The sequence below is a fragment of the Protomyctophum bolini genome (genome assembly GCF_963924005.1).
Source record: "Protomyctophum bolini genome assembly, chromosome: 8".
Taxonomy (NCBI): domain Eukaryota; kingdom Metazoa; phylum Chordata; class Actinopteri; order Myctophiformes; family Myctophidae; genus Protomyctophum; species Protomyctophum bolini.
The window spans coordinates 7,816,200-7,833,862 of record NC_137869.1 but is presented as its reverse complement, the minus strand read 5'-3'; the positions used below and the strand labels follow the sequence as shown (position 1 = coordinate 7,833,862).

The following is a 17,663-nucleotide window of genomic DNA, read 5'->3' as shown; positions in this document are numbered from 1 at the left end:
ACCATAAAATAACTTTTATTAAATCAATCAAGTTTTGTTGATCAAAGAGCTTTGCAAATTCTGGACACGAAAAAAAAGACAAATATTTGAGCTCTGGCCCATTTAAAAATAAAAGGCCTTATTTTCCCCCTGGAGTGAAGGAGGCCATTAGGGTGTGAACTGGAAGAGGAGCACAGCTGAATTGTTGCCGTTCAGGAGGCTTTTCTAAACACGGGAAGGATTTACAGAGGGTTTATCTAGCGGGCTCTATTGATCATGAGGAATATCACAGAGCCTTTTTTGGGCTTAAAATGGACGCCCGGGTTTTCGCCTTGCTTGGCAAGGCTGCTCCGTTTAACGCTCCCCTGCATGCCTGATGAGTAAATTCACGTCTGTGTACTAATGAGTGATGACCCCCCCCATAAATACAGAGAGAAGAAAGAAAAATGTGTAGTCTAGACAGACAAGAAGGCCCCAGCTGTCCTCCTCGCACAGAGGCAAAGCTTTCAGTCACAAAACAACAAGAACATCTACCGGTAAATTCAACTGTGTATATACAGCAGACATGTCTGTTATGTTACAGGTCACAGAATTGTGACCACTTTGTACAACAGTGACACTAATAAGTTGTGAATCACCAAACTTGTAAACGCCAGCTTGACAAAAGGGCTCTCGTTAAAGATTAATAACACTGCTATTGGTTTTCAGTCGTGCTTATGAAGCTGAACATCATTTTAATTTACATGTTTAATTTTTTTTTTTAATCCTTGGCGCACGCTGGCCTAGCGGTCCAGGCACATGCCACATAAATACAGGCTCTGGCCTGACAGCGTGTCACGTGTTCGAGTCCCGTTCATGACGACCTTTGCTGCATGTCTCTCTTCCCTTCTCTCTCTCCCTCTTTCCTGTCTATCTTCACTTGAAACTATCAATAAAGGCAGAAAAGCCTAAAACAAATCTTAAAAAGAAATCCCTTATAATTATGTAACATGACAACACGAGCAGGAGGTACATGCCCCCTCAAGGGCCAGTGCAATGGGGGTTGTGTACATAAATTATAGAGTAAAATGCTTTCAAAGGGTATTGTATATCCCTCTTTAGAAATTCTACATAAATTCTTCAACATAACTACCGAATAATCATGTGGAAAATCACTAGACATATGGATTTTGAGGGTGGCTCACCAACTTTTTTTCAGATCTAGTAGCCAAGGTAAAGTATTTAAGTTAAATTACTACATATGCTACTCACTATTGTAATTTCCATTTCATTTTAACCCTGTGCTTCCTTCTTTTGGTCAAGAAGTGATAAGGAACTGGTGGTCAATTTGTACCTTCACAGCGCATGAATGTAACTAATTTAACGGACTACTATTCATTTCCATGCCAACTAACAAGAGCAGCACAAACAAGTAAGACTAGCGTGCACTAGGGATGGTTCAGAGGATCAAAATCGATTATTAAAAAAAGCCTACTGCAGGTGACTTGAATCCTATATTGGTATCCGTTATCATTAGCCAGATTGAGACAACATTATGTGGATGGATAACAGATTTTTTTTTAATTTTCCACAATTGATGCTTTTGTTATGGTTTGTAACAGCCTTAGCGTTGACTATCGATTCATATTGAATTATAGTAATCAATTTTCATCTTAAGACACTTTTACACATCCCTACATCTCTCCCTAGTGCAAAATCACTTTCAACTAAAACCGACTGACGACAACATGGCCAGTGCTGTAGTTAATATTTACACATATTCTCCCCAATCTTTAAAAGGAGAACATGAAAGACTGGTGCCTTTGTAGCAGATAGAATGGCCAGGGTGGCGTGCCACAGATGATTATGGCTAAGACAGATTCACCATCTACAAGTCTGAAACGAGAGCGGAACACATTACGGTTTGTTTTGGATGTTTGGCAAAAGGCACGGGGCGGTACAAGCCACTAATAACACCGTCTCAAGGATGAGCATCAACTTCATTTGGATAACCATGCTGTGCTATGGGTGGAATGCAGTCTCTGTGTCCTCGCATAGAGACTGATGAATAAGCTGTCACGGAATAATGTCATAACAGATGTAGGAGGACCCCTAGTGGCCATGTAGGAGCATGACAAGAAAAGGCTGGGGTAATGCAATCTGAATCTTACCTGAACATGATGAAGCCGATGGACTCAACGGCAGCCCTTCTGACATCATCGTTCACGTCGCTCACCTTTGAGAAAGAAAAAAGAGGAGACACGTTTAACCAAACCATTTAATCCTAAAGCTTAGCAGTCCATTATGGTCATTGTATGACATAGTATCTGAAAACATTATCAGGCACATTATTGTGTCATCACGAAATTGAACGTGTGCAGTCTGACACCTGCAGGACGTTAAGCTGAATCACACATTTTGAATAAGTTATTGAACGGTTATTCTTAATGGAATTCTTAATGATTTGCTGGGTGAGTCCACATAAAAAACAGCATTGAACCCTTACGGTCTTTACATACCGGGGCATGACAAATTAATTACGATAGAAAAACCGCAAGCCAGTAAGTTCATATCATAACAAACATTCATAGTTTACTTAGTTGATGCCTCATGCATACACGTTGGGAAAATAGTGCAAAACTCGTTACAAAAAAGAAAATGATGTTCTTCCCAGCAGAATGGACGTGTTACGTTGTTCTCTATGATAAACCTCTGTTCTTCCCAGCAGAATGTACAGTATGTGTCATGTTGTATGATAAACCTGTTCTCTCTCTCTTCCCAGCAGAAAGTACAGTACCTGTTATTTGTATGATAAACCTGTTGTCTCTTCCTCTTCCCAGCAGAATGTGCAGTACCCGACTACCTGTTATGTTGTATGATAAACCAGTTCTCTCTCTCTTCCCAGCAGTATGTGCAGTGCGTGTTATGTTGTATGATAATCCTCCGTTCTTCCCAGCAGAATGTACGTGTTACGTTGGTCTGTATGATAAACCTCTGTTCTTCCCAGCAGAATGTACGTGTTACGTTGGTCTGTATGATAAACCTCTGTTCTTCCCAGCAGAATGTACGTGTTACGTTGGTCTGTATGATAAACCTCTGTTCTTCCCAGCAGAATGAAGGGTTATGGGAACGTGGACAGGGAGGAAGTACTCACAGCGACGTGCAGCAGCCGTCGGATGGCCTTGTTGTTCCCAGAACCGCAGTAGGCCATGCCAACGGTGTACATTCCTGAGCGCCTCAGGATGGGGTCCTGGAGAAGGAAGAGAAGACGATGAGAGAAAGCAGAGCCTCAACACTCAGGGGTCTGCACACATCACACATCACAACGGCCATCAACACAGCTCAATCATTTCCCTTGTCTGGTTCATTTTACAGGCCTTTTCTGGCATGGAGTTCAGAGACTTGAAAACTGACATGGGGTTGTCTACACATTATGAGGACAGAAGTCAGTAGATCAAAGTTGTGAGCCTCGTGTGCCAAGGATTGCACACTTCTTTTGTTTTGTCACCGTCAAGGGGGGAAGGGGGGGGGATGCTAATGCCATAACAAAAATTACTATACTTTTCATGCCATTTAAACGAATATGTTTATCTAAAGATCTTGCACAGTTGTTGATACAAATACATTTTCCATTCAACATCCCATTCTGTATAATGTATTTTCTCTCTCATCTCTTCCCAAAATGATTTTAGAGTATATCATCAAACATTCTTCAATCATCCTGGCTGAAACATTCGTCCCATTTGGACGGCGGGCAATATGAATGATGATTTTTGCCTGGGTTATGGAATTGCTATGTGATCAACCAAAAATCTCCCTGGGATCAACTGGTTGATCTTAAAATACATTGTTGCCCTCTCTCCCTGCTCTACCATGTCTTTATTTTTAAATCATACAACAGTGGTTCTGTTTAAATAAAAGGTTCACTGAGCGTTCCATCAGCACCTTATCTCTGCAGAGGCTCTCGATGAGGGTGTCGGCCTCCTCCATGCGTCCGTACATGACCATTGCAATGCCGACGGCCAGCCCACGCAGAATCTTCTCGTGCTGGGTCTCCTGGGCATAGCCCACCATATCCTCGATGGCCTGGGCTGACTTGGAGCCCAGCATCACCAGGCCCAGAGCCAAGCCCGCAGCCTCACCTGAGAGAGAACACAGGGACAGACATGGGTTCACATGGGTCATGCTTTTATTGGCTACTGTAGTTTTTCCTCCTTTTGTTTCATTACATTCCTATTAATGTACGACATCCACTGGGTGAGTTGCGACTACTATGTGTGTATTACCGGTACACGCTTACTAGCATGACTACCAACATGCACCATCCCGTGTAATATTTAATTGGAATTTGACAACCCAAGAAATATAATACAAAGACAAGAACACAACATTTCATTATATTATGCAAACGTCAAGCTCCAGAAAACAGAGCTGAATTAAAGGTCAGTTTTCCTCTGATCTCAGCAGCTTGCTCCCAGAAGCAGTGAAAGCTTTAGTGTGTACTGGGAGTGCAGAGCACTACAACAAATATTTCAACTGAACAAGAATGGTGTCCTTTAATCAAGTTTTCAATAGTTGCTTGGCAACAAGAAGAACCACAACTGGTAGTTTTCCAAGAACCAACTTAGCACACCAGACAAAAGCTGGAAGATCCTGACTGGCAAGTAGGTTTGCTGATCAAACTAGCCACATTGTTAGGGTGCCAGCTCATCACAGAGAGGACTCTGAAATTCATCAGTAACTGTGGCTAGTATGAAAATAAGGTTGGTTTCCTGCCTTGGTTAAAAGGGCAAAACTGTGATCATGAAGTGGCATTGTTGTTCTGTAAAGGAAAGTTTATTCCAGGCCTACATACCAGTTACAGCATCATCTTGGTACAGGTTGGACTTGAGCAGGTCATAAACATCCTGTCTGGCTGTGCCCAGAGCTGCCAACCCAAGGCCAAGTGCACCCCCATGACGAACAATCTGTCAGATAGAAAGACACAAACTTAAATATGTATATTTTATACACAATATATTATTTTCTCTTTTAAAGTGTTGGTAATCTTGAACTTGCTTACTCTAGCAGATAACATGATTACCTAGCATGTAACAAAGACACGCATTTACATTTTGAAGCACAATAGCACATACAAAAAACAAATGGGCCAGCAGGCCATCACAAAAACAATTATTTGCTGTGATGTTGAGACTCAAATTTAAATTTAAATGAACAATTTCACCCCCAGTGCACTCACATCATTGCTGGCGTTCTTGAGCTGGCTGAGCAGATAGTCGATAATGTCTCCTCCGTGGTTGGCGTGGATCAGGCCCAGGGCATACAGGCCGCCTCCCTCCTGGTAGGCTGAGCCAGGGGAGGTGTCTTTGGGCAGGTAGGTAGCCATCAGCTGGAGTGCCTCTTTCTCATGGCCCTACGGAGCATTTTATATTCATATTTTTAACAAACCTAGAACGTCTGAAGCCAAAGTATGAGCTTAAACATTTTGTTGGTTACAATCATTCTGTAAGGAAATAATAAGAGGTAAATATTACCTTGTGAATGACACCAAGACTAGCTGTTGCCGTAAACTTGGCCCAGTTGGTGGCTCTTGCTAACCACTCCAAGTTTTCTCTGCGATTATGTACAAACATTGTTAGCAACAGTAGGGCCTCGTCAGAACAAAACGATCATTAGTCTTGATTAAGTGAATATATTGTAACTTCAACATCTTCACTCAGTGACATCAACTACCGTAAGCATTATGCTTTAAACTTAACAAATGTGTCAAAAGAGCAAATATACAAGTTACTTTTCAACCCAAGCTGGTAGAAATGTGTCCTCTTATGCTCCCCAAACTAATATTTGACTCACCTTAGAAACTGGTCACTTGTGGTTCCTGTGTGCATGAAAGAGTTGGCTATGACTGTGGCTGTGTGGCACACTGAATTTCGAACCGCATCCTGCAAGGAGGATGATAAAAAAAAAGGAAATTGTAAAACATTTTAGTCAGAAACCACTTTTAACAAATCACCTTTGTTACAAATTGTTTTACAAAACCAGAACATAAGCCAGAGGAGTCTTTATAGCCATAACCACACCAAAGGCTCGAGACGGTTTTAGCATTGTCCCTGCGGTGTGTCTTGTTGCACGTTGACACTAGTGATTCAACGCATGGAATTCAATGGCCCAAACCACACCAAAGGGTCGAGACGGTTTTAGCGTTAACTCCTTGCAACTGTTTGGACCCAAGAGGTGCATGGTGACCCTTTTTGTGGTTAGGGCTTTACATGTGCAACATCTTTATTTCAAATTTGTCACAAAAATGCTAAGATATGAAAGATGAGTACCATTTCAGCTTACAGTGCTCAAGACGTCTCCACACGTCTTTATAATTACACCCGTAGAGGGCCCATGACGTGAGAGGACATCTTAGGGTCTTTTTTTAATTAATGATATAAAAGCGGATCACAAAAATCTATTTTTTTGACTGGGCCATTGCTAGGTAACGCCTTGTGCAGCGCTCTGAGTCATGTTTTGTGCAGCTGTTCACTTCCTTGTTACGGCAAGGAAGCTCTGAGAAGGAAGAGAAAGTGTCCATTTAAGTGTCATGGCGCAGCCCAGTCACTTCCTTGGTTTACGGCCCGACAAGAGATCAGATGTGACAGCGCAAGGTAGTAATGGAAGATTATATGTCCAAGTTTGGGGGGGAAATGGAAGGCGGGCTTTTCAGAGTAAAATCTGCCTCATCTGCTGGGCACTCTAGCGCCTGTATTTTTAAAAATACCGGCGCACTGGAAGTGTTCAAGAAAAATAAAAATAAAAGTATGGCCCTTATTTCAAACTAGCTCATCCAACATACAGTCATGCAGAATGAAGACGACTTAGTTCCAACATAAGGCCATTTCCTTACCTTTGTGTTTTTGAGGATCATCAGGTCTGTGTTGTTGTTTCGGATCAGGAACTGCAGGTGTAGCTCAATAGCCATTTCTCCGCTAAGGATTTTGATCATCTTGGCGTTCTGGTCCTTGGGCTCATCCTTAGCAAAACATGTCATTTTGAGCGTTGGATTAACAGTACAATACAAATTTCTCAGGATATTTTAAACAAAATGAGATTTCATTCGAATTTCTAGTTCAAAACTAGAAATACTGTATTTTATTTCTATATAAAATGAAAGAGCTTTTAGATCAGTTTATGCCACAATGTAAAGTCATAATGTAGAACTTTTTGTAATATTTTCGGCGACACCAGTTGTGCTACAGTACATTCCTTGTGTTGTACTAATAAACATGTTTTACCGTGTCTGCTGGCTTTCCAGCAGGGGAGCTCCCTGCCTTATCGTCCATTTCCATTGCATCACTGCAACACACAAATCATAGTGTATGTAGTCATGAATTCATAACGACACAGTAGGCCAACAGAAGTGCTCAAATAGCCTGAAAAGCTGAGCCGCTCACTTAAAGAAATATCTAAATATCTTTATTGTTCAGACTACAAACGACATCCCCAAGCTTTCAGTCTTGAAGTCAGCACAAAGAAAAGACTATCCTTTTCCTTGAAAAAGAAAACAAACAAAACAAATCACACTTTTGTGTAAAGTGAGGGTTGCCCACCGTGGCTTCCACACGATTGCCGATTAATTTCCATTACATACGTTACGAGACATTGTGTTATTGTATAAAACAAATTCAGTCACAAGATGTATTTATATTGGCCACATGACGTCTCATGTAGTCATTTAGTGCCCGAAACAAACATTATTGTATTGCGCCCCTCAAGGAGGACACTTTTTGGAGAATCCTAGAGGACATGTAAGCCATTTCCCATTCCATGGTTATGTGGGAATCCAATCAGAATGTGGGTATTGCCCTCACTCCGCAGGAACACACACTCCATCTACCACAGCCTACCTGTCCTTGTCTGCGGTGGGCACTGTGCCGATGTTGGTGGAGCCGGGCACAGCGGGGATGGGCGTGCCCACGGTGCGGAGGTTCTGGATGACGGAGGAGAGGAACTGCTGGCTGGCACTCTCGTACAGGTCGAAGCAGATCTGGTAGGCCATCAGCAGGTTGTCCTCCTTCACCAGCTTCTCCAAGATATCACTCACAGCCTGGGGGTCGTCTAGGAAGATCAGGCACTACGGGGAAAGATGAAAGACAATGAGAGTAGGGGCAAGCGGAAAGAATGATGAGTTGCATGCCAGTAAACACATGGGGTAGAGGGGAAGATGTTCAAGCGACCAGCGACAGAGAAGCCAAAATTATTTAACTACAGAGAGACACAGCATTACCAATTGGCTTAACACACAGTACAAAATCATTTCACAGTCTAAAACACTTCGCTAAATAAGAACTGAAAGTCTCCCAGAGTCCCAGCTTTCATTGCTAGAACTGGGTGGAAACAATTCGTTTTAAATAAACAGTATTGCAAAACCCAATCTTTAGGGCAGTCCTTCATGTTGAGGCAGACATGATTGGTTTTCAAAGCAGTAGGTGTAGGTTAGTTTATTCTCGCAGCTGTTCTAGTAACTTCAGTACCTTGCATTTACATATCGGCAGGCAGAGATCTCCAACCATCTGGCAACAAAAGACTAGCTCCCATGTGAGCATAACGTTTATTTTTACCTAAATAAACGCCTTTCTGCTTTTATTTCAACCAAACACAGTTGCAGACAAACAACAAGTATGAGTTCCATCAGAAGGTTTTTACCTGGCAGACGTTAATAAAGTCGGGCTTCTCCAGGTTCATGTAGAGTTTGACCAACACTCGGAGCACTTCGTTGCGGAACTTCTTGTTCTGCATCAGGGACATGCACACCTTCAAGCTGTAGGCGAGCAGGCCGCTTACATCAGTCTGTGAGAGAACAGGAGAAAATCGTCAAAGTGCGTTAGGATTGATGGAGAAAGATTATCCAATTAAACCCAACATACAGTATTTAAATGAAACAGTCCCCCAATTGTCTATAGAGCGTCGCAGTCGCGCCCACTTTCATGACGACGCCAGGCCCAGGAAATAATTCCCAATGCATTTTCCCCATAGACATATCAAAATGTATTTATTTAAAGGCCTTTTAAGCGTTGTACTTGAGTCGTGACAATATTTTGGAAAGAAAAACAACAACAACATTTTTTTTCTTCTTTCTAATTATTTGTTCGGCCCAAAACTTTGTGTTTATTGTCCGCGGCGTAAACATCTTTAAATAAATATTTTTTGAAAAGTCTATGAGAAAGAATTACAGGGAATTCTTTTCCGGGTCTCTCGAGCGACTCCGTAGCTCTATAGGGTCTCTCTCCTTTCCCCTCTACACCAAATAGGGCTGTCACAATTACAAATTAATTGTCACAAATAATTGTGATCAAACTCCATTATTGCTCGCTAGGTGGACCACTATTCATTTCCGGGTTATCAGTGAGGTGGGGGCTGTTGTTGTGAGGACATTGATCGTTAGCCGTAAACTCATACCTCTTAGCTCTCGTAATAAACAGTTAAATGTCCTTAGCGATGCGAGACAAAGTCACAAATCATTTACGATCGTCTGGATGTGCGACAGCTCACCATGGACAGCGCTCAAAGCTAAAATCCCGTTATAATGTAGATCGATGGAGCTGTATTTAAAAATCCCATATCTGGTGAGGGCGGAGGCTCTCCATAGCAACCAGAGCAATACTAAAAGGTAAATTGACGGTCGCAGCTTTCATATATGGTGTATACGGGGGGTACGAACATGTACGTAGGTGGCACCTTTAGTACTCTAGCCTAGAGGGTACGATTAGAATCGTAGAAAGCAGAGAAAGGGGAACATTGGAACATAAAGAATACATTTGTTTGCCTGGAAATTAAAAAATGCACAGGGCAGATATGACAAATAACTGAATGAAGAAATTACTGACATTCATTATTTTTATACTTAAAAAAAGGTTAAAAACATTACAGCGTCACGCATTGTAAGCTTGAAGATCTGTATCTGTATGACACATTTTCAACATGGAAACAATTATGACAATTATGACAAAATAATTGGGATTATCTCAAATAATTGCGATTAGACGATTATGTAATAATTATGACAGGACTAACGCCAAAAACATTTGCTGAATGTTTATTGTTCGCCCCAGAATAGGGAAGCTAGGGTGCATGTGGTGAATTCTTGTCAATAGTATTAAAAATCTACGCTGCTCTTTCACTGGTGGTGAAAGCAGGACAACTCACTGATTCCAAGATAGTCTTCTCAAAGATGTCAAGCCGCCTGGTTTCAAGGGCAATGCCAATTGCCTGCTTGTACTTGTGGTCGCCCAGGCAACGCAGGAACATCTTGTTGACAATGCCCTCCAGGCGCGGGTCGATGGTCTTCTTCTCCTCATCTTCGGGCATCTCCGCATTTTCAACCCGCAGCTTTGTGTAGTGGTCAATGCATTTGGCTAACAGAAGAACAGATAACAGTATTAAAGAATGCACACTGTTTTTGTTTAAAGGGAAAAGAATCACACGAGATCATTGCAACTTAAAAATCACAAGAAAAACTAAAGCCATGTTGGCAGAGTCTATCAATCAAACTCCTGTCAGTACTGCTCTGTTGAGGGTGGAGCTAGCTATTGAAGGGCTGCATTTCATTACATTTCCATTGCTTTAATTTATGTTCATCATATTCCTGTAGGTTGATAGACTAAAGGGGCTTTTCACATGGGAAGGAAGGGACTGACATGCCATCATGCAATTCATTTTTCAATGAGAGGCAAGGGGGCAGGTAGGGGCGTTGGGTCAATCTGACATGAGCAGGTGCACGTCTTCTCAAATCAAATCAGTCATGTACAAATAAAGTTTTTATTTTGTTTATGTAGAGATGCTAGGTAAAATACAGACAGCCAAATGTAAGCATTATCACATCTGATAATATAAAAACAAAACTATATACAGTATGAATTAAGTCGACAATCCAGATAAAGAGACAAGATACAACATTATTCATGTTGTCTGAACACTCACCAATGATGGTCTCCACATACTCCGACTCATCTGTGACATTGAAGAGGTCCCCAGCGCCCAAAGCGTAGTTCAGCGACTCTTCAAATGCCCCGAGATGGTAAAAGACCTTGGAGGCCACCAGGGCAGCAAACTCTCTGCTTCGAAATGACTCATCCTCATACAGGACCTCGCTGAAAACGGGAGATTATAACAGTTCACATTAGAGTAGCCAAACAAACAAACACATTTGATAACAAAACCTGTGGCCTTTTGGATACTAGGTTATCAAACGGTGCACAGCACACCGGTCCTTGCGAGGTGCCAGTCAACGGGATAAATACTAATAATGAAAATGAAAAAGACGGTATAGTCGGATTAGTCGCACACTCGTAGCTGGCGCTGCTAGGGTTTAATATTTTCCCCGAATTTGCCTCATTTAAAATCCCGGGTACTGGCTGACCTTTTCCTGGGCTACCCAGGCTTAAGGGGATATATTCTCTAATCTATACTATATGGACATCATTATAGCGTATTGTTGGGGCTGTCAGTTTGTGTGTGTTGCCGTCCCCTCTCTTGCATTCTGTTCTTCTCTCAGTCTCGGCCGCTGCATGTTGAAAAATGATGGGAGGGTTCAGATTGGATATTTGACCACTCAAAGATCAGGGGAAAAAACGTGCTCTGGGTGCAAACTCCTTTAGTGTCATTTCTACAAGAAAAAAACAACCTCCAGGAGGACGAGTCCAGGTGCTGCCACACTTACTAAAGAGCCGCGGACGTTGTCTGCTGTCCGCAGCTTCTTTTCCGGATTTTTAGACAGCTGGTGGATGGAAATTAAGCTCCACCTCCGCGGCTGACTGCCACGGAGGAGAGCGTTTCCGGGAATCTGTCCGTCACGGCAGTCAGCCACGGAGGTGGAGCTTCTTTTCCATCCACCAGCTGTCTAAAAACTCGGAAAAGAAGCTGCGGACAGCTTCTTCTGTCCGCCGCTGTTTTCCGCTCAGGTGTGGAAACACTGTCCCGAAGCCATTTCCCAGGCAGGAAATGACGTGCGCACGGTGCGCTGTACCCGAGAAGCCCGAATCCCGGGATTGAACCCTAGTAGCTGCCAATGCCAAACGTTTTATTGTGGACACAGATAAGAGAATAGATGAATACTAGATCTGAAGAAGAACTATTTAACTCTTTTGTCGCCAACTTACATTTTGTCAACCGATCCAGAAATCTCAGCCCAGAAGTCATTGACAATGACATCAAGCTTTTGCAGAGCAAACTCCTGCAATCAAACACAGAAACACCAGTCAAGCATTGTTTTTCTTTGCATTTAGTAGTAGAGTCAAGAGTGTGTGTGTGTGTGTGTGTGTGTGTGTGTGTCAGTCATTCTGGTTTGATATATTTTGTGTAGTGGGGAGGGGATGGCAATGTCTCACTTATAAATTCACTGTAGCATAAACCATGCAGGTCCCCCAAAAAATCCTTTATTCGTTTTTGGAAGTAAGGAGGGAAGGGAACACACACAAAAAAAAGATCACCTTGAGCTGAGGCTCCTCCTCATCCAGGAGCGAAATAATCCCAGCTGAAATAGAAGTGAGGCATTTATCTAATTGAATTACTCAAATTTAACAAACTTTATTGCATCATAATCTGCCGTCCTGTGAATCATAACAACAGACTAGCAGCAGACCGCCACAGCTCAGTGTGTCAGCAACATCATTACCCTGGCCTGTACTATAACATTCACATACTGTATGTTGTTTGACAGCAGCAGCATTATCATTATGTTAGCAACAGCCTTATCCTATAATATTAAAACGTTCACAAAATATGTGAACGTTTTAGGATATGATAAATATGTTGCTAACACAATGCGCTGTAACGGTGACGGTGTGCTGCTGCTGTCACCCTGCTACATACATAGTGCTTTTAACTTTAGTTTATATGATATATACAGTAAGAAAATCTAAATAAACCAGAGTATTTGCGTAAGCAACTAAATAACGGTGTATTTCTGGGAATGTAACGGTAATACTCATTGTCTTTCACTAGCTAAACTGAACTCCTTGCTGTGTGACTCAGCTAATTCAATGGCCGTTAGCGGTGTTAGCAAAAACGCTAGCTACAATATTAAATAAATACCGTACATCTAATATAATGACTATCTCTTACCGGCGGATGTTATCATGTTTGGCTCGTCAGTCCCTCCTCAACGCCACTGTTGTCCCGTTTTGGGGCTTTTAAATTCTCACAGGAGAAACAAAATGTTGTGTGTGAAAAGAGTGGCACCACCAGATTACAGTCGCTGTTTGACGCTTGCTTTTTGTTTAGCGACTAGCAGCGAGCGACGTAAATTCCTCTCAAACGGACCCACAGTTTGGAGGACCGATGCTAAGCCTGATGGAAATAATTAAAAACTTCATTAAATCTCACCCACATTCTCAACGAGTCTGTTAGAGGGCGAATATATTTACGTATTTCCTCTGTTTGTTTGAAGATAAATATAGAAATATAGCATAAATCCTGTCGGTCCCTGAACCGGCATCTCTAAAACCGATCTCGCATGAATCAGTTGTTTTACCTGTCCTGCACTGTCTGAATAGGTCTGAAGTGAACCATAAAACTAACATCCATCATGTATCCAAGCACTTGCACATTTAAATTGTGGTAACTATTATTCTTTACTAAAAAAATATATATATAACACTGTTTATTAACACTCTATCATACTATATCTGGCTATTGGTGGCTATATTTAATGCAATCCCATATTCTATATTTAGGAGCCCAGCGTCGGAATGCCGGTGTGTAACCCAGGTGTCCCTGCCACCTGCATGGTGCCCACATAGCTCTGCTCCATAGCTCTAATGCGTTGGATTTATCTAAATGCAACGCAGAGCTCGTGCCCACCTATCATCATGTATCCATTCATTGAGACATTTAAAAGCATATGGGATCTGGACAATCATAGTTGTTTTACATATTATTTAAATGTATAACTCTGTTTATTAACAGCTAGTCTAGAGTCACTATCATAGGGCTGGCTATTGGCCAGTTTGATATTTTGTCATATTTCTAAAGCAATGTGCCCACCGGCCACCTATCCTGTATCTATTCATTGAGACATTTAAAAGCATATGGGATCTGGACAATCATAGTTATTTTACATACATATAAGGAAAGTTCTATGTAGCCTACATATATATCCTGCTTCGTGAATATGAAAGCAACTGATTATGATTCACTGCCAAAACAAATGTAGGGATTCTGGGATTCTCAGTCATCTTCCCAAAACATCAGTAGACTAAGTCCTCTCTAATATCTTGTGCTTTTTCTTTTTCAAATCTCTTGTGTGACATTTGTAATTGATCTTCCACACAGGTATTTTTGACATGTTACAACAACACAATTTGAATGTTTATTCCAGAATTAAAAAACAAAACAAAAAAAAGATATGGTATCCAGTACAGAATCATAAATACATATTAACAGAATGGTCAATGTCTATGATGGCAAGGCTTATTAGGTCCAACACCAAATATCAAAGGCACAAAATAGTTCATATTCATAGGCTAAATTCATATACATCATAGGTAAACATTGAAATAAGTGTCTCTAATACTGTATGCCCATTAGTTCTCCCTTAAGGAAGAGTACTCCAGTTCAGTCCGCTGCTGGATAGGGTGAAATATAACTGAAACATTATTTGCTAAATAATGTTGTGTGATATAGTGTTTGATCATGTAGGGTTATCAGGTCATAGACGAATAACTGATTAAGTCAGTTTGGTCTTAGTCAAACAAAGACTCACTGTGTTAGTTGATTAGTCACTTACTGTACTTGTTTCAATGCTGAATGAATTATTTCTCAGTGAAATAAATATTAAAATGTTAAATCAATATTAAAATGTTATATTCTCAATAACAGGAAAGGTTTGTTCTCCACTTGTTTGTTTATTGCTTCAACGTTTAGATCCGGCTGGATCTTCTTCAGGAAGATCATTCCTGAAGAAGATGAAGCAATAAATAAACAAGAGGAGCAGAGACAAAATCAGTGTTGTGGACTTTATTCCTTTCCTGTTGCAGCGTTGTTTGTCCAGCACCCATGGGTACGATTAGATCGCCTCTGTCTATTCTCTCAATAACCTCGTCATCAACCTGAAAAGGCTTGTTTCGGCACGATTGTACGCAGCAAACACAATTTTACAGATTTGTCGACTAAATCAGTTAATGAACAACAATCGTCAACCAATTCCTATGATTATTAGTAGAGAAATTCTTTAGTCGAGGACAGCCCTTTGCCTTGAGTGACGTTACACTTTGACAAACTATAACTAAAGGCTTTTGTCAAGTGGTTTGTTGTAAATTGTTCAATCTAGTAGAACAGGTCTTGTGACACCTAAAACACCTAAAGCATGTCCGTCTACAATGTGACGACTGCACAGAATCCTCAAAATGTTCACACTTCACAGTGTGTGATCCTTGAGTACACAGACGTGACAGGGTGAAAGTTAAGCAAATCAGTCTTATGTGGCACTGTTAACTATCGCTGTCAGCTGCTCCACAGTCCACAGATCCAGGAGACAAGGAATCGGTTCTGAGAGGAATGCCCTCCTCTATGCTTCCCGTGTCACCTGAAAAACAAACACACAACCATTATGTTCTAGTACCGGTATTAACGTGAAGGAAAATGGGACTAGCATTCTATTAAATTGGGACGACATAGTATATTATTTGGGCATCTCCCCGTCACCGAAATGACATAAATGACTTAAACCAATGGCAAAATTAGTACAGGCTTAATGAGATATTCCACAGTATCAGGAGCGGACACATAACTGAATAAAGAAGGCACTGGAGCAACTCAAATGATTGGAGCCTTTTTGAGGGGCTCTCACTCGTGTGTGTGTCTGACTGTCTGTCTGTCTGTGTGTACACCACGGAATGTGATGATTCGATTGGCTGAGCACGGAATGTGATGATGTATGATGATAAGAGCACCCCTCACTTCACACAAGTGTGATTTTCTTCAGATTTGCTGCAGCGCCTTCTTTATTCAGGCAAATTAGTACACTCATAAATAGGGATATTTTTTTTACATTTTACAGAATGTCTGCAGGGAAATATTTCACAAATAGGATGTGCTTTTACCTTTTCGCCTATTGGTTGAAGGGCTATTGGTTTGGCCACTATGTCTTCTTCGAAGAGCGAAGGAAAAGCATTGGAATGGCCAGCAAAGCGTGTTCCCTCTATCCTTGGTATCATCTGAAAAGGCAATAAGAAACATTTAATTTGGCAGCTCATCCATATGAGCAGATTTTTCATGAATGGCTCTTATTGTTTTCGTGGTCCATTGCACCCGAGCCTGGGAAAACGTATACACAAATATGACAGGTCTTGTGAGTGTCATGGTTGAATAAATTGACCTACATTAGACTAGCTCAAAGCCATGATAATTCAATATAGCCTAGTCAGTGTATTTAACACACATAGAGGTGCTAAGATAACGCTTTGACAGATTTATATTAGGCCTACACTTCACACCTGATGTCTGGGATGAATAGAACACTTTGCAGGCATTCGTCTTGATGGCGAGTATTTTGCTCTCAGTCTTTGGAATGAAACTTCCGACCCAGATTGCATCAGAAGAATGTTTCCGAAACACTGAGCGGATCAGGCGCTCCAGGAGTCCCACGCAGTCGGTGGTCTCGACGCTCTCCGCCGCGGCGCGTATTAACCCCATCAGTGCAGGCGGCGCACCGGCGCGTTTAGTGCGAGCCCTCACGTCCTTCAAGATCTCTTCCACGCACAATTCGTTTGAGGCTGAGCCCCCCTTGAGGAACTCCTGCCTGAACAGGAATACTATGATCGGACAGTCTATTGTTCGCTTCTGGCTACAGAGGTTAATGCTTGTCGCTGTGGTCCTTTGAACTTTATTATCCTCCCCCACCGACTTGGCTCTCAATGCCAAATCCATTGGCCTCGTTGACACGGCAGCCACTTCGCTCTCTGCGTTCAAAGCCTTGGTACCGACGTGGCAAATGCAATTTTCACTGACATGATCACCGGCACCGGGGGGTTTTGGAGACTCAGGGAGCTGCGGTCCATTGCTGCTGCTGTTGGCAAGGTTAGCGCCGGCGTCTTCTGCTGGAAATATGCTGCGGACAAACTCCTGCAACAGTCCAGCTTCGCCTTCCTCCTCGGGTCTGAATGCGTTGCTTACCAAATAAATCCTCTCCTTGCCACCGATTTGAGCAATAACCTTTTGGAATTCCTCCTCGGAGTGCCGCGTGTCATCTGGGCTGCTCGCCATGATATAGATAGCCTGCCTACCCACGACTACTCCCACTACAGTACAGTCGAGTAATTACAACGTAGGCAATCACTGCTGTGCGATGCGATCGTCTATCAAGTAGTTGTTTACAAGGAAGGACCCCCAAATGACAACTCCATCCACCCTGCTCCGTGGACTCTATGCCGATAGTGGTTCACTTCTCAGGGTCGGAGGAAGTACGGATCGACAGAGGGAGGGTCCAGAATGAGGATAAGGCTATATTTATCCCTATTGGCCAACCCAGCTGCCTGTATAGGCGTGGTCATACAGGGCTAAGAATAAAGACAGGACAGAGTAGACTTGTTAATAAATGTGCTATGTGCAATAGAGATGTTGATGTTGACAGTTAGCTCTGGTCCATAGCCATGATAGACAGTAGTGGTAGAGGCTACTAGGCTAGCAGTAGTATATCCTGCTACCCTAATAGACAGGGGTAC

General features: G+C 42.1%; 2 protein-coding genes across 2 annotated transcripts in view; both read right to left on the bottom strand.

Annotated features, from left to right (window-relative positions):
• psmd1 (proteasome 26S subunit, non-ATPase 1) overlaps positions 1-13,213 on the bottom strand; it is a 55,107-nt gene extending 41,894 nt beyond the window's left edge. Inside the window, exons 1-16 of the mRNA XM_080769701.1 lie at positions 13,066-13,213; positions 12,432-12,475; positions 12,102-12,175; positions 10,924-11,093; positions 10,150-10,358; positions 8,650-8,793; positions 7,851-8,077; positions 7,239-7,299; positions 6,851-6,976; positions 5,812-5,900; positions 5,493-5,571; positions 5,198-5,371; positions 4,814-4,925; positions 3,904-4,100; positions 3,113-3,208; positions 2,130-2,194 (exon numbers count right to left, since the gene is read on the bottom strand). Of these exons, the coding sequence (XP_080625827.1) occupies positions 2,130-2,194; positions 3,113-3,208; positions 3,904-4,100; positions 4,814-4,925; positions 5,198-5,371; positions 5,493-5,571; positions 5,812-5,900; positions 6,851-6,976; positions 7,239-7,299; positions 7,851-8,077; positions 8,650-8,793; positions 10,150-10,358; positions 10,924-11,093; positions 12,102-12,175; positions 12,432-12,475; positions 13,066-13,081 (1,883 nt within the window). The 5' untranslated portion in view covers positions 13,082-13,213. The remainder of the gene's footprint in view (positions 1-2,129; positions 2,195-3,112; positions 3,209-3,903; positions 4,101-4,813; positions 4,926-5,197; positions 5,372-5,492; positions 5,572-5,811; positions 5,901-6,850; positions 6,977-7,238; positions 7,300-7,850; positions 8,078-8,649; positions 8,794-10,149; positions 10,359-10,923; positions 11,094-12,101; positions 12,176-12,431; positions 12,476-13,065) is intronic.
• A 1,091-nt stretch (positions 13,214-14,304) lies between these two features.
• On the bottom strand, positions 14,305-17,363 carry LOC308319412 (uncharacterized protein). The gene is made up of 3 exons (XM_080769477.1): positions 16,437-17,363; positions 16,044-16,157; positions 14,305-15,526 (listed from the first exon to the last, which is right to left on the bottom strand). The coding sequence occupies exons 1-3, from the start codon at positions 17,203-17,205 to the stop codon at positions 15,432-15,434; spliced, it is 978 nt and encodes a 325-aa protein (XP_080625603.1). The 5' UTR covers positions 17,206-17,363; the 3' UTR covers positions 14,305-15,431.
• Positions 17,364-17,663: the final 300 nt, after the last annotated feature.

Coding starts and splice junctions, on each gene's coding strand:
- LOC308319412 (XM_080769477.1), bottom strand. CDS start 17,205: ATGGCGAGCAGCCCAGATGACACGCGGCACTCCGAGGAGGAATTCCAA. Junction 16,158..16,436: donor CTATTCATCCCAGACATCAG/GTGTGAAGTGTA, acceptor TTGCCTTTTCAG/ATGATACCAAGGATAGAGGG. Junction 15,527..16,043: donor TTCAACCAATAGGCGAAAAG/GTAAAAGCACAT, acceptor TTTGTTTTTCAG/GTGACACGGGAAGCATAGAG.